This window comes from Ammospiza nelsoni, chromosome 5 (genome assembly GCF_027579445.1).
Source record: "Ammospiza nelsoni isolate bAmmNel1 chromosome 5, bAmmNel1.pri, whole genome shotgun sequence".
Lineage (NCBI taxonomy): Eukaryota > Metazoa > Chordata > Aves > Passeriformes > Passerellidae > Ammospiza > Ammospiza nelsoni.
The window spans coordinates 53,417,002-53,432,048 of record NC_080637.1 but is presented as its reverse complement, the minus strand read 5'-3'; the positions used below and the strand labels follow the sequence as shown (position 1 = coordinate 53,432,048).

The window sequence follows — 15,047 nt, the reverse complement described above, 5'->3', positions numbered from 1 at the left end:
GATTCAGGGGGGACCCTGGGCGCTGCCAGCTCCCCAGTACCCCGGCGGGGCGGGCCGCAGGGCAGAGGCAAGGGCGGCAGCCGGGGCCTGGCTGCGCTCGGCGGCGCCCGGGCTGCTCGGGGCCGGAACCTTTGGGCGCCGCGCTGGAGCGCGGGGGGAAGCGCTGTGCTGCAGCGCCGCAGTGCGCGGGTGGCCATGGAGGCGCTGGGGCTCGGCGCGCTCACCCCGGAGCAGGCGGCGGCCCCGGTCAACACGGTGGAGGTCAGCGGGGCAAGGGGCAAGCGGCCGGGCGTGCCTCGGGCTCTCCCGGAGCGTGGCCGGGCTGAGCTGAGCTGGGGTGGGGTGGAAGGAGTCTTCTGCAGGCTCACACGTGGAGTACCCCCTACCCGTGCTGCGCCGCTCGGTGTGTGTTTGTGAGTGTGTGTGTGTGTGGGGGGGTGTCTGGTCCGAGCTGCCCCTGGGCAGCCCCTCATGAAGCCGGGCTCGGCCTCCTGAGGTGCCGTCCCGTCCCCAGCGTCTGCCCCGCTTGTGTCCCCCGCGCAGAGCGATCCGGGCTGGAAGGGACCTCACAGCTCGTGTCCTTCCATCCCCCGCCATGGCACGGCCGCCTCCCGCTGCACCAGGCTGCCCCGTGCCCCTTCCAGCCTGCCCTTGCAGTATTTACTTCAGATTAAAATCATTAGTCTCATCCATAGGTCATCATTTTAATTTCATGACTATTTAACAGATTAAACCCCTTTTTTAAAGACATAACATTTACATCATGAAAACCTGAAATCGACCGCGCTTCAGCTTTGCAGACTGCAAACGCTACTGCACATGAACCACGAAGGACCAATATTAAAAGCCGCACCATACTGCGTGTTTCTTTTTACTTCATTAGCTTTGCCATTATTAGATGTTAAATTGGGATCACAAGCAAGATTAGTAGATTAACAAACAGCAGCAGTGGAGGCTGAAAGTCAAGAGCACCATTAGTATTTCTGTGGATAGAAGAAGGCTAACAACTTTCTACATTTTTTTTTTATCATTTAATTTTGTAGTATTTTTAAATGGTAGTAGAAAGAGAAGCATATGAGGGCTGGAAGCACTCCTCTTGAATAAAAGGACTTTGTCTCCAACCAAAGATAATTGCAAGTTTTTGCACTGCCGTGGTGGGAGAAAGTGGGGTTGACATAAGGAGGTGTTCCCTGTGCTTATCGGAGATTAGAAATCCGGGAAAGCGTAGGAATCTTGATATACTTAGCACTTGTCAGTATTTTTGCTAAATCTTTGTAGGATTTAGAGTCCTGGTAAGTGTTACAGAGAACAAGTGCTGCTCCCAGCTTCTTGCATGTATTTTTTAAAGACAAAGTTGTAGGAAATCTTCCCTTTCTAGGAATATAATTTACAGTGTTAACAGAACAAAGCCAAAACAATGTTAGTTGATCTTAAATGAGGACATGGTGTTAAAGAATTTTCTCAGAAAAATATATTTTCACATAAGCTGCTCTTAGGAAAGAGGCAGTGCCATTGCATCCTGAGAAAATGCTGCACGTGTGGTTCACTGAGATGATCCAGGTAGTTTTTATCCATTCTCTGTGGGCTTTAGACAGTTGAGTTTTTTTTCTAAATGGATCTGATTTAAAATAATGTTACTGTTCAAAAAACAACAATAACAAGAAAACATGCAGACAAGAAGGCTCTGCATGTTAGACATTTGGCTACTCCTTAGAAAGATGTTTCAAACTGTTTTATGTTTTCAGGAAAAATGGAGACTTCTTCCAGCATTTCTAAAGGTTAGTGCTACGCACTCATTTCATGGTGTGAATATTTCATCTCCTTCCTAACTTTACATTACCTTCTTCTGGCTTTGACTGTTTCCCAGGATACTTGTCCTCACTTTCCTGTGGATTTTGCCTTTTGTTTTAGTTTCTTGCAGTTATCAATAGTCTTGTTCCATAGATTGTTTTCTTGATTAATTTACAGATTATTTTGTGGAGACATCCTCGTAGAGGTTTGCATATTGGTGTGGTTATTCTCAATCCATACTGTATATATGTAATGTTTCCAGATTATTTTCCTGTTTTACTGGCTCTCAGAGACCCTATCCATGCTCTTTATATGACAGCTCCAGTGTAAGCTTTGAAATGTAGTGTAGAACCAGAGTGAGCAACCAGCCCCTTCCCAGAAGTTTGTCAGCTGAAAGAATTTAGCAGAGTTATCTAATATCTGAAACCAGTTATAAATGCTTGTATCTTAATTTCTGGCTTCTGTGATTAACGTTACTGAAGCTGATTTTATGTGCTGCTTGCATAATTTTTCAGGTGAAAGGACTGGTGAAGCAGCACATAGACTCATTCAACTATTTCATCAATGTCGAGGTAGGCTTTCCTGGGATGGGGGCAGAGTGGCTCGTAGTACTCAGAAAAGGCCATGATTCCATTTATTTTTCTCCTCCAGATAAAGAAAATCATGAAGGCCAATGAAAAAGTGACAAGTGATGCTGACCCAATGTGGTACCTGAAGTAAGCATGAAATGATTTCCATATCAGTAGCAGCATGAGTACTATCTCATGGGTTTGTTATCAGCTATAAAGAGTTTATAAGTACTTGTGTTGGTATAAATCAAGAGGATCTTTTCCATGACTTACCTCTTACTTTATGCAGTGAAAGATGGGAAGATTTAAAGGTTTATTGCACATGCAGGCTAAATTTTTATTATTTGACCACAGCTCAAATACAATGAGTTACTTTGGGAAAAACCATTACTTTGGGAAGAACCATTGCTCATTATTAATCAATTTGTGTTCATCAAGTAATTTCATTTTTCAGTGTATGTAAAATTTTGCTTCCTTTAGGTTGCCTGAGAAATGTTTGACTCATTGCTTATTTTGAAACTGTATTACAGATACCTCAATATCTATGTGGGTACTCCAGATGTGGAAGAAAGCTTCAATGTGACACGACCTGTATCACCTCATGAGGTATTAATGTTTGCATCTATCTTGTTGAGTTTTTTTATCTTGGGAATGTCTGGGATAATAGCTGCATGTAATTTTGAGTATGTGCATGTTACATTTGGTAGTGCATTGCATTCCACCATCACTATAAAAAGAAGCTCCAGAGACTTAAACATCATTGGATAAAGCTTTTAAATTTTATTTTAAATTGTTGAGGTTTTTTGCTGTATTCAGTGTTTTGTGTTAGCTGAATTTGAGCGGCTTTCCATGAAAGTAGTGAAAAGTAGTTCTCTTGCTTCAACTTGTGGCTCTCCTCATGACAGAGCTGAAGTCCTCATGCCATAATGTAGGGTTGTTTGATATTCTTATTTACATCTTTTTAATATTAGCCTTGCTACTGTCTGCACCATAGGTCACTTCAGTCTCTGTTTCCCTTCCAGTCTTTGGGAACTTGTATCTGATTTATTTTTAAAGTCTGATTCAGAAAGCAAATGTAGACCTTTTAAGCAGAAACAGATGGAAATTGTTGAAATTACAAGAAGCTGCAGAAGAACATTATCCTTCTGGAGAGTCTATTTAATTTCGTTGCTGTAGGCATGTAGGTTAACAAATGGATTGTGTACTTCTGGAATAAAGATGTGTGTTGGAGGACATGCTGCTGTGACTGAAATCAGAAACCCTCTTGGTTTTGACCAGCAGGATATAAGATAGCTTCTGAAAAAGCCATAAGCTAACATAAGCTTTGAACTTCTTAGGATTGTTTTCTTGTATCTAGAGCCATCCGGTTCCCTTCAAAGTGCTCAGGAACACACTGTGCTTTGAGATTTATACCACTGCCGCAGAGGTAGTGACCACTGCTTTTTGGCCTCTGGAGGGGGAACTGAGCTTAGAACTTGCACTTATTTACCTGCATGCAGCCTATTGTCAACCTCATAACTGAGTTCATGTATCAGATGCTTTTTTCCTTGCTGTATCCACTTAATACTTGAAATGTCTTTTTTGTCATCCAGTCTAGACTGTAATGAAATACATTCTGTGCTTAGGAGAAATTCTGTAAGAATCAGCTGTGCCCCTTAGGCATAGCCCCTTTCTGTTTCCAGTGACCTGACTCAAATCTCATTTGGTTTGATGGAAAGCTTTGGAATAAAGCCAATAACTCAGCCAGGTGTAATACATGATAGCTGATGTATCTCACAAATGTGTAGCTAATGTTCGGTCAGTAGATGTGAACATGTGAAAAATGCAGTAGGAAACCTTTCTACCATATGAATGAAATTGCATGCAAAAAACTGTTTGTGGCAAACAACTCATATTCAAGAATTTAGGTTTTAATAATGCTTGCTTACTGTATAGCTAAAGCGACTGTACATACAGATGAAGGCAAAATAAATGCTTATAGAGCATACTGATGTTGAGTTCAGAACAAGATACTCTTGTCTCTCATGTGTTCTGATTGATGCTTAATGCTAGTGCATAATTTCTCTTTATTTTCAGTGTGCTGTACACAAACGCAGGCCTCAGTTTCTTTCTTAAATAGGGTGCTGCTCAGGTCAGGCCTGGGTGCCTAAAAAAAATATTAGTCAGTCAGGAGTCTGCTGTTGTATTTCTCTGTTGAAAGCTCATAAAATTCCTTCCCCAAACCACCTAAAATCATTAGATTTTCATGAGGGTCTGAGTGTATATCAAGTCACGCTTGTCTTTTACTTTCAGGTGTCTGTAGTAAGACATTACTTTAAGGAAGTTGATACAAAAATACACATGCTGGAATATTACACTGTGATTTGTATTTTATATGTGTCCTGTGTTAAAAAAGCACACATAGAGAATCCCAAGGCATTTTTCCCCCAAGCAGTACTAAAGAGGCTGTCTAACTTTCTTTTTCCCCCAGTCCTTATGGAAGTTTCATGAACTATTCATACAGACAAATTTAAAGTAATTAGAATATGGAAATATTCTCAGTTACTTTTTAACTGGATGTAGTTGCTGGGAGCAGAATGGCACCTAGTTTCCTGCAAGGCATGGCTTGAAAGCTGCTGGGATATATTAGTATTTTATTATTGGAGAAGAGGTTTACTGTGTAGTGCAGAGAGGAGAAGCATCCAGTTTGTGATGATTCTTGAGGCGTATTTTTCCATCGAGCTGCATTTTCAATAAACAGCATGATCTTAATTGCCTTTTATTAGTACATAATCAATACACTGAAAGACTGCAGAAGTATAAATGTGCAAGTCTGACTACTGCTAAACCTGTAATCCTGGAGCTGAAAGGTAAAGTGTACTCAATGAGGTCACAAATGTCCTGCTGTGAGTTGCTCTGTTGTGTTCAGCAGATGCAGTAAGGCGTGTCTTGCATGAAGAGACACAATACCTTAAGGTCTGGCAACATCTTAGAGTGAGGCTGGGGAGAGCAGACCAGAAAGGTTGAATTAGAAATGATTGAGCCTTGAGGTATCTAATGCCCTAGATATGTTTCTTCTGCTTCTCTTGGTCTCCAGGGAATTTGCAGATTCCTGCAAATTCTGAGAATCTTTGCAGGAAGTGATTCTGTAGTGAACCTTCTGTAAGTCATCATTAGAAAGGGTACCATATGGTGAGGTTTGCTCATTCTGGTAGTAAGGTAATGGTGTCTCTCTCAATCTTGTGCCTTTCCATTTTGTCAGACTTTAATATGGCAGCACAAGTTTTCAGCTGTTGGGAGTCTGCATGCAGAAATGTCCCTGAGCTGAGCACTGCTCAGACACACTGTGGTCTTTGTGCCAGCTCTGCTGATTAGACCTGTTTGTTTAATTAGACCTGTTGGTTTAATTAGAGAGTTTAGAAGTTAAGCTGTGCAGTGCTGTTTTTTGAAGGCACAGAGCTGCTTTTGAAAATCAGAGCATTTGTATTTGGATTTTCTTGGGTTTTGTTTTAAACAAAAACAAAACGGACAGTTTGTCAAGTATTCTTCAGGTATGATGAAGATCTTGCTGAAGCTTTGTTTTGCTTGATTTCTTTGTGAGGATTTACAGGACAGAGCAAATACAGGCTGTTTTAAGAGATTCTTGAGCTTGAAGTCAGCACCTGAGCTGTTGCGTGGCTTTTGTCCTTTCAGTGCCGCCTGAGGGACATGACCTATTCTGCACCAATTACCGTGGATATTGAATACACCCGAGGCAGCCAGAGGATCATCCGCAATGCGTTACCCATTGGCAGGTGAGACGCCATGTACTGACCTGCTGCTATTTGGTGCCATGCTGGGAAGTGTTTTTACTGCAAAACAGATGTAGGCCACCCTTGCTTCCTTGTTAAAAGAAACAGTGAGCAGGCAAATCTCTGTAAACAGCTGTACAGGATTTTTTGGGTCTAAGATAATGTTTTGCAAAAGCTTCTGATAATGTCTCCTTCCAGAGAAGGATGGATACAAGCATGAATGTTGTCTCTAATTCTGTTGATATAAAACCACAGAGGAAAATGCATGCCTGGAGCTGCAAGCTGCATTATTGTAAAATGAAATGAAACATGTTTGCTTTGTAGCCGAATTACTCAGTCTTTCATACATAGTATGTAGACTAGCATCTGTGGAAGGTGGATGATAAAACTAGTAAAGCAAGCGTTAGTTCTGCTGCACAAGTTAAGCTTTCATTGAAAATTGCTTAAGTTACGTTACTAGACTGGCTTTAAGGGCATACATGCAAAAAAAGTTTTTTGCTGTTAAAAACTGTTAATATCTAGTAATTATTTCCATGGGAGATAATTTTACTCATCTGTCCCTAGGATTATGCTTGTTTCCTTTGGCTAGTGCTCTTGTTTGACATGCAGTTTGGACTGGGACAGATGTTTCACTGGAGTTTTCAGTAATGGCATTTAAGTATTCCATTTTACCTTACGCCAACTGCTTCCTGTTTCTGATATAAACAGCCAATGCATTAAGCTTAAATTGTGTGTGATAGGTTTTGCTTGTCATATGAAGCTTCTTATCTCTAGGAAGCACTTTCTCAGTGAAATATAGTGACAAGATTGCCTTTTCTTCCTCTGCAGAAGTACAGAATTTGAGTTCATCAGTTTACTTTTAAGTTTTAAGAATGTGAAAACAGCAAAGATTTAAAATAATTTATGAGATTTGAATACAAGAAGCATAGCCAAATCTTGCTTTTTATTGAAGTAAATTTGAATGAAAAATTTCAGAGGTTGAAAATATTTGTGCGGTAGAACTCACAAATAATTTTTGTCGTTACTTCATCCTGTCAGATCCTGAAGACCTCCATGAATGCAGACTGCCCAACTTCCCTGTGCAGCTTTTGCACTGTTTGGCTGCCCTCGTGGTGAAGAGGTTTTGCCTTATATGCAGTCTGTGAATCTTTAGTTTCTCTTTTATCTACTTCCCTGAGCATTGAATTTCTTAAAATTTCTTGGAATCTCCCTTCACCACATGTTGCTTCACAAAATGCTTACTTGCAGGCTTCACTACCAGGACACCAGGGAAATCAGAGTTACTGCTGGGGAAACTTCATGCTTATGAATTAGAGGCACTATCTCTCTGCAGCCAGAAGGTGTCATTCCTGTGTGGGAAATTAGATATGAACTAACTTTCTTATAAAAACTGGTAACAGTGGATCTGCAGTGGTGTGTTCTTCTCTGCAGACTGTTTTGGGAACCAGGAGTCTTTGCACTTATTTTCATTGCCTTTGGTGACCCTGCTTGTCACAATGCCTGAGTAGCTGCAGAACAATTAAATAGGAAGTCTGTGTTTTCTGCTTGCAGATACCCAGTTTCAGGTTTCCTATCAATTACATGTTCAATGAAATAAGGTGGGCTTAAATGAAAACCTGTTGGTTACAGCATGGATGAGTTCTGATCACCTTAAATGTGTATCTCCAGTTTGTTCAGCCTGGTTTTTGTTTTGAATTTGACTATTCATATTTTTCTGTCTGAGTCTGAAGTAAAATTGTAACTGGTTTTCTTGCAGAATGCCTATAATGCTGCGTAGCTCCAATTGTGTACTTACTGGGAAAACTCCAGCAGAATTTGCCAAACTAAATGAGTGTCCGTTAGATCCAGGTACATTTTCACTCATGTTCTTTTTTCCCCCCCATCTATGCTTTGAGTTTTAAATCTTTTTCAGCAAAGAAATACCCCTTTGGTATGTTTCCTGCCATCATGAAGTCTTTGGGGAAACTTCTCAAGTGTCTGCTTGCGACTAAAAGAAATTGTTGGAGTTTTGGTTGAGAACATGAATAGTTGATATTTGCAGACAAAGTTTTCAACCCCAAAAAGCAACACACCAAAATGTTGAGTATTTTATTTTGAACTTTGTGTATAGTGTTCTGCAGTGATGTGCTATGGGAGGAAAAAGATGGAATTCATTCATTGAAATGAAACAGATTAGGAAAGAGAGGAGTATGATGTCCTCCAGAGTGGAAATTCACCTTTGTCATTGCCTTTTTTTAAAGCAAGAATAAAGTGTTACATAGTATTATTTGATATCTAGAGTCGGAGGGTTTGGTTAAAAACCAAACAACTTCTTTGGTTTTTATTTGTCAAGTTTGTTCATTACTCATTCTTTTAAGGGAGAATTTACTCTCCCATTGTGTACTTATGGTTTACTTTCTAATAATTTATGTTTAAAGGCATATTGGAGGAGGCAAGTAAGGTGCAAGGGTACTGACATGCAAAATATTTTTTCTGTTAACTAGGTGGCTATTTCATTGTTAAAGGTGTAGAGAAAGTCATTCTTATTCAAGAGCAGTTATCTAAAAACAGAATCATTGTTGAAGCTGATAGAAAAGGCACAGTTGGCGCTTCTGTTACCAGGTATGGTAAATTCCTACCATTACATAAAGGAGATTAACCCAAAGATTTGGAACTTCATTGTTGAAATAGCTGTGGAGGTTTCTTCCTATTATAGTTGAACCAGGAAAAAGCTGTAGATATTCAATGCTCCTGTCTTGCTACTGTCATTTTGTATGCTACAACTTTAGCCCCTAAACAGTACAGTATTCCTACAAAAATCAATGGGAGTTGTTCATGTGTTTCAGGATTCATCTCAGATTAGGAAAAGCAAGTTCTAATTTTTACTGTAACAAAGCGCACTTTATAATTGATGATGTTTGGTCTCAGTTTGCAGCAAGTAACATGAAGTTACTGCAGTGGAAATTGGATGTAACCTTTTGCCTGCCTCTCTACATAAAATTGGCATAAAAACTTCTAAGGCGAGGACAGCTGAGGAGGAAACAAATGTTTTTGTACAACACAAATTACTGAAAATGGCAAAGCTGTCTAAATTTGGCCTTTCCTCCTTGATCAAGTTTTGTTTCTATTTTATTCAGCCTTTGGTTCATTGTTTTTTCTTTCTTAAGCTGCATTCTAGTCTGTTCTATTGTGCTTGTCACTAATCAGTTGTGAGAGCTGTTTTTCCTACTCCAGAGGCGTCCCACCTCTCCCAGACACTCTGCTGTCTCTCTGTAAATCTGGATGAGGTTAATGGGCCACCAAGTGCTGTTACATCATGACCACTGTTGCTGCAGTACTTGTTCAGTTTGACCTTGCTGGTTACATCAAAACTGATTAGCAAAGCATATGAAGATCATTTTGAAAAGTACAGACTTCTACTTGCTTAAGTCAAACATTCCAAATTGTCCTCAGCACAGGTGATAATACCCTTGTAGTTACAGGCTGATTCCTGACTGGTTTGATGTAATTTTTAAAAGAGGAAAAAGTGGGATTAATTCAGCTGAAAGATTGTTCAAGCTTGCTAAGTTTTATACAAAAGATTTTAGGAGTCAGTGCAAACACTCTGTTAGACATAGTATTATTTTTATTTTAACTTCAGTTCCACTCATGAGAAGAAGAGCAGAACAAATATGGTTGTGAAACAAGGAAGATTTTATCTGAGGCACAACACTCTGTCAGAAGATATTCCCATTGCTGTCATATTTAAGGTAACACAGTTGTTTGTTTGGAAAAAAAAAAAAAAAGAAAAGGGGAAAGATGCTATGCTGTAGCTCAAGAATGAAGATTGACAGCAGCTCTCAGGTTAATATGTACAGAAGGACTTGGCAGAGCTTAGAAACTGCATGTTTTTTTCCCCTGGGAAGTAATCTTTATTGTACAGCAAAAAGGAGAATAAGTGCTGTATTTTTTGTAAGGAGAACATTGCTGAGCCAAGACAAATACCTGCCACCCCCTTACTCTGCCTTGTGAGGTGCGTCTGTTGCTACAGGTAAGAAGCATTCTGGTTTGTTATGAGCTGTGTTGCAAGTTGTGCTAAGGGTCGTTGTTTCTGGTTTTTGTCTGTGGAATCCAATGCATGGACTAGGGCCAGGAGAGGTGGTGGGTGGACACAGTGTGTCCAGCTGCTGGAGAAGGCAGTAGGGCATGGGCAGGCCTTAGGCTGAGAGCTGTCCTGCCAACAGCTGGAGCTCCTTCCTGTCCTGTCCTACTTTGCTGCTGCCTGTGGGCTTACAGCCTGGTGCGTTGCGTGTGCGGGAGGAAATTGGGCTGCATCCTTGAAAGCACAAAAAAGTCTGTGGCTGGAGGGATCTAGGCAAAACTCTCTTTTTGTGTTCTCTGTAGTGGGTTACAGCCCAGAAGGTTCGGAGAGGTGGTCACAGGAAATGATGTGCCAGGAGGGGGCAGCATGAGGTTGCAGCATCCGAGCTGGTCGTGCCTGCAGTGCAGTTATTATTTACGGGTTTTTCTGAATTACCACAGCGCTTGGTGTGCCTTGGTAGTAGCAAATAGTTTAATCGTTGGATTTAGACTTGAGAAGTAAATGGCTGTTGCCTCTGATTAAGCAAATCTCTTCAAATAAGAGAGGAGATCATCTGGTTTTAGTTACCTGGATTAAAGGAGTTTGAGAAGGTATTTATGGACAGAAACGTACATAAAAGTACCAGAATTAAGTTCACAATTCTTGTGTTGAAGGAAAGTGTTAATGTGGCTCTTAATCCCTCTACTCCAATACAAAACTGCTGATTCCACCTTACCTTATAGACTTCTATTACATTTTGTCACCCTGTGCTGGTACAGATAAATACCTGCTCACATAGAGTAACTGCTCTGGGTTGTTGTCTGAGGAGATTGTTGTTGGCTTGTTTATCTAAACAGAATTGTACTGACTATTTTATTGCCTTCTGACAATGCTTGCTGTAATTATCCCCCTCTTCATAAGTATCTTTTATATTTTAGATAATATTCCCTTATTTTTCATTTATTAATTGAATAAGGGGTTACAGTTGTTATAAGCTCTTGGCTGTACTGCTTTTCAGTTATTTATATTGATTTAATACAGTATCCAATTAGCTAAACCCACTTTAACTATTCTGAATGTTCCATTCCAGCAGTTCTCATGAGTGGTCATCTTTTTTACCCTTCCTTTAATGACATGAAATTCAGGGATCTTCTGTCTACTTCTGGTGAGTCTCCAGCTGGAAATGAAAGCGGTCACCAGTCTCCAGTTCTCCTTTCTTGGGCATTGCTGTAATGTGCTATTGCTTCATTCTATTTAACTATTGTAAGCAAGATTACGAACGCAATAGCCCTCAGCCTAGAGAATCCCAAACCGAGAGATGCCTGTCTAACTTCTGCTCTCTCACATGGCAGTATTATACACTGGATATTTGTTGGAAAAGAAAGGAGAATAATTCCTTTATGCCAACACACAAACCTTGGGCATGAAGCATGTGTCTTCTTTGTTACTGGTAGCTGTTCTGCTTGTGATGTAGAGATCCACAACTGCAAGGGACAAAATAAAGCTATATAGACAATCTAAGATCTGAAGTCATGACTGCCTTTGGATCCTTAACTTGTACTGAAACAGCTACATGTTTAATTTCTAATTAAAAACTGAAATGAGAAAGCAGTGGCAAAAATCTATTGCTCTGCATTTCCTCCCAAACCAGCTAAATTCCACAGACCTCTGTGTTTTGACTAAGAAAACAAATAGTAATTGATTGCCATGCAGTGCATTGGCCAGCTAGAGGGGACAGTTTGTCAGGGACTATCTGAGAGACAGTGAGCAATTTTTGATTGTGTTTCTAGTTCCTATAGCTTTAATTGACATTCTGTATGTGACTTAAGAAGTAGATCAGGTGCAGAAAATCAGAAGAGAAAGCAAGTATTCCGGATCTATAATCCAATGTGTATTTAAAGCTACTGCAAGGTGGAGGTGTACTAGTATATCCTCTAGATATCTTTGTCAAAAGCAAGGACTGGGAAATAGAAAACATTACAAACACTACCAGCTGACAGAACTGAGGCCTAAAATTCTTAGAGCTCCCTAGACTAGAATCTAAGGTCATCTCTGTGTTTCAGGTGTGAAGTCATGGACAGAGCTTCATGCCAGGGGAAGACCTGAACGTAGTGTTCTCAACCTTGCTTTTAGTGAGGAATGAGGGGCTTTAGTGAGGAATGAGGCACTTGGGCTGTGGGGAGCCATGGAAATGGGGTAGATCTAAAGGTCCGTTGATCTGGACAGGGACTGGATTGTGTGGGGGCACCCTAAAGGAGGCATCTGCATTCAATTCATCCTCCTCCATAACTGCAAGGCAGAATGACCTTGTCCTGTTGCTTTTTTTTTCCTTGCCATCCAGACCTGTAGGGATCTTGGGGATGGGTGTGTTCAGACGTTTTACAGCCAGTTGTGCCAAGCACATGTAAGTTGTAGTTTTGTGAAATTACCACATTGACCACAACTAACTGAAATTTCATAGGCTGCAGAAGGCATGTGCCTGGCACTATTCTAGGGCAGACTTGGGGTATCTGCTCTTTAGATGTGTGGGAGTTAGAGCTTTGTAGCTGTGCTAGCTTAAACAGTTCTCCCTAACCTTTCTTCTTATTGGTGACAGAAGCATTTGTGCAGTCCCTGTATGTGGAAAGGCAACTTTACTTTTGAAGTAGTGGCATGAAGCAGACAATTTTGCCCTTTAAGTATGTGTCTGTTGCAGTTTTTAAAGTTCTGTTAGCTGCCTTGTAATGGGAAATAAACACAGCTAATTTGCTTCCTGCTTACTTTGTGACACTTCTTCATTAGTTAATATACATATGTGACCACAGGGGTATTTGGGGTATTTCGAGCTACTTTGCAACCCCAAGAGACCTTTGTTTTGCCTTTGTCAGTTGTCCACATCTCCTAGGGCTGTGTGAACTGTGCACAGTGCTCTTTTAAATATGTCGGGCTAGGAAGTACACACGCTTTACCTGGGGAGCTTGGACAGTTTCACATAGCAGTGAGCATTGGAGGAGATGTGGAATATTTGTGTGGTATGTAAGGGTGTTTCTATCCTGAAAATCATTCGAGTTGAAGGTAAGATGGTGCTGCTGCTTTTGCAGGAAGCTCCCTACACTGAAAGGAGTTAGAGCTGCTCAAAGGTAAGGGCTATTTTTCTTTTGAGTTTGTGATCTTGATTTGGTAGGTTTGAGTGAACCCTGGCAGCTGAAGTAAGTGAAGGTTGCATGCTGTATCCAAACTGGTTAGGGAAGGAAGAGGATTATAAATAACCTACAGGGACTTAAAACTTGAATTTTATGACCTGAATCACTAGATGAAGTATCTTTTGTTTATGTGGGAGCTGTAAGAAACCGCTCTAGGACCTGTGGCAAAAGATTTGAACAGCAAGTTGAGTTTCATTTTTTCAAACCTGCTTTAGCCTTGGAGCTGTTATAAGGTGCAGCTGTAGAGGAACAACTGGGTGGTGGTCTGACTGAATGTGCAAGATTATGGGTTCCCATGGCTGTTGTTTCATAGCTCGTATCTTTTGAATTATGAAAGCTCCAGACCAGTTCTGTCTGTGATGTCAACCTTGAACTTCCCTGACATCTTTTTAATCCAGTCATCTGCCTGTCTCTGTGCTGTAATTTAGCCTGATGGAGTGCAGAACTCCATTCTAGGGAAGTGCCATGGAAACGCCTAGACATCGTCATTAAGACATGAGCTGGGGGAGGAAGAGCTTGGCTCACACTCTCATATGTACCTGTGTGTGTGCACACACTAAGGTGGACACACACATTTGGGCAGAGGGAAGGTCGCCAGTCCTAGGAGGGAGTTGAGCCCACTTGGATCACTTTCTCGCACTTGACTTCAGAATGATCTGAATATTCTGAATGCTTGCTTTGCCTTGTCTGTTTTATGTACGTTGACTGCTAGCCTTCAGCTGTGGTCTTCAGCAGCTGCTCCTGTCTCCTTCCTCATCCTTTCAAAGCCACTGTTAAATTATGGTTTTACAACGTCTCCTTCCCTCCTCCCCTGTAAAATTATCCCTTTGTGACATTGCCTTCCAGTCAAAAAGAAACAAGACATCTTGCCTACTGCTTTGCTTCTATGTTAATTCCCTTTCCCTCAGCTTTGTCCCAGGACTGTGAGTGTTTTAAGCATAGGGCCTATTCTTATATTGTATGTCCTCTGTGTTTCTGTAACACAAGCAACAACCAAGGAGTATTTCGTTACTGACCTCATGATGTTACAGGCTAATTCTGGAGTACTTCTCTTGTATTGGGAAAACCAAAGTGTTAAGATTACAAATCTGTCTGATGGGAGCGTGGGCCTGCTGCTTGTCCTTTCAGTGTTGCATGTAGGTGGTTTTGTGTATACAACTATGCTGAGGATGGTTGAAAGTATAAAGGAGAACAGGTTTATTTTTAGGCTGTTGTATTAGCGCATCTTTTTCAGTCATTTGCCTGAGTTTTATTCATTACTCATAAATTTGTTTCGTTCAATTTGCGCATATTTAACAATGTGACATATGTTGTTTGCTGACAGATCCTAGCCTTTCCCCTCAGAAATTTAGAATTCTCAGATAATTTTGCTGCTACAAACTCCAGCTAGAAAGTCTATGCAGGCATGAAGATCTGTCTTACTCTCATCGTTTTGCTGTAACACTTGATCAGAGAATTCATCAAGCAGAAGAAATTATCAACCCTCTTTAATTTAGTGTGGCTCTCAGTTTTTAATGGATGAAAAAATGTAATAACAATTCTGATTGACTTTTCCCCCCCCCCCCATATTTTATATGACACTTAAGATTTTGTTGCCGTCCAAAAATTAACCTGATGGACAGAAATAAGGTGATACCAGCTTGCAGTTGGTGTGCTTTAGATAAGTGTATTTGTATTATATGTCCCTAGAATGGCA

General features: G+C 40.8%; 1 protein-coding gene across 2 annotated transcripts in view; it reads left to right on the top strand.

Annotated features, from left to right (window-relative positions):
- Positions 1-195: 195 nt before the first annotated feature.
- Positions 196-15,047, top strand: part of POLR3B (RNA polymerase III subunit B) — a 74,636-nt gene continuing 59,784 nt past the window's right edge. The window contains exons 1-9 of one of the 2 annotated variants that reach the window (XM_059472845.1): positions 196-261; positions 1,746-1,778; positions 2,307-2,363; positions 2,443-2,507; positions 2,891-2,966; positions 6,033-6,133; positions 7,887-7,978; positions 8,614-8,731; positions 9,750-9,858. In XM_059472845.1, the coding sequence (XP_059328828.1) occupies positions 196-261; positions 1,746-1,778; positions 2,307-2,363; positions 2,443-2,507; positions 2,891-2,966; positions 6,033-6,133; positions 7,887-7,978; positions 8,614-8,731; positions 9,750-9,858 (717 nt within the window). Of the gene's footprint in view, positions 262-1,745; positions 1,779-2,306; positions 2,364-2,442; positions 2,508-2,890; positions 2,967-6,032; positions 6,134-7,886; positions 7,979-8,613; positions 8,732-9,749; positions 9,859-15,047 lie in introns of those variants that run through there. The other variant, XM_059472846.1, reaches the window with a different exon arrangement.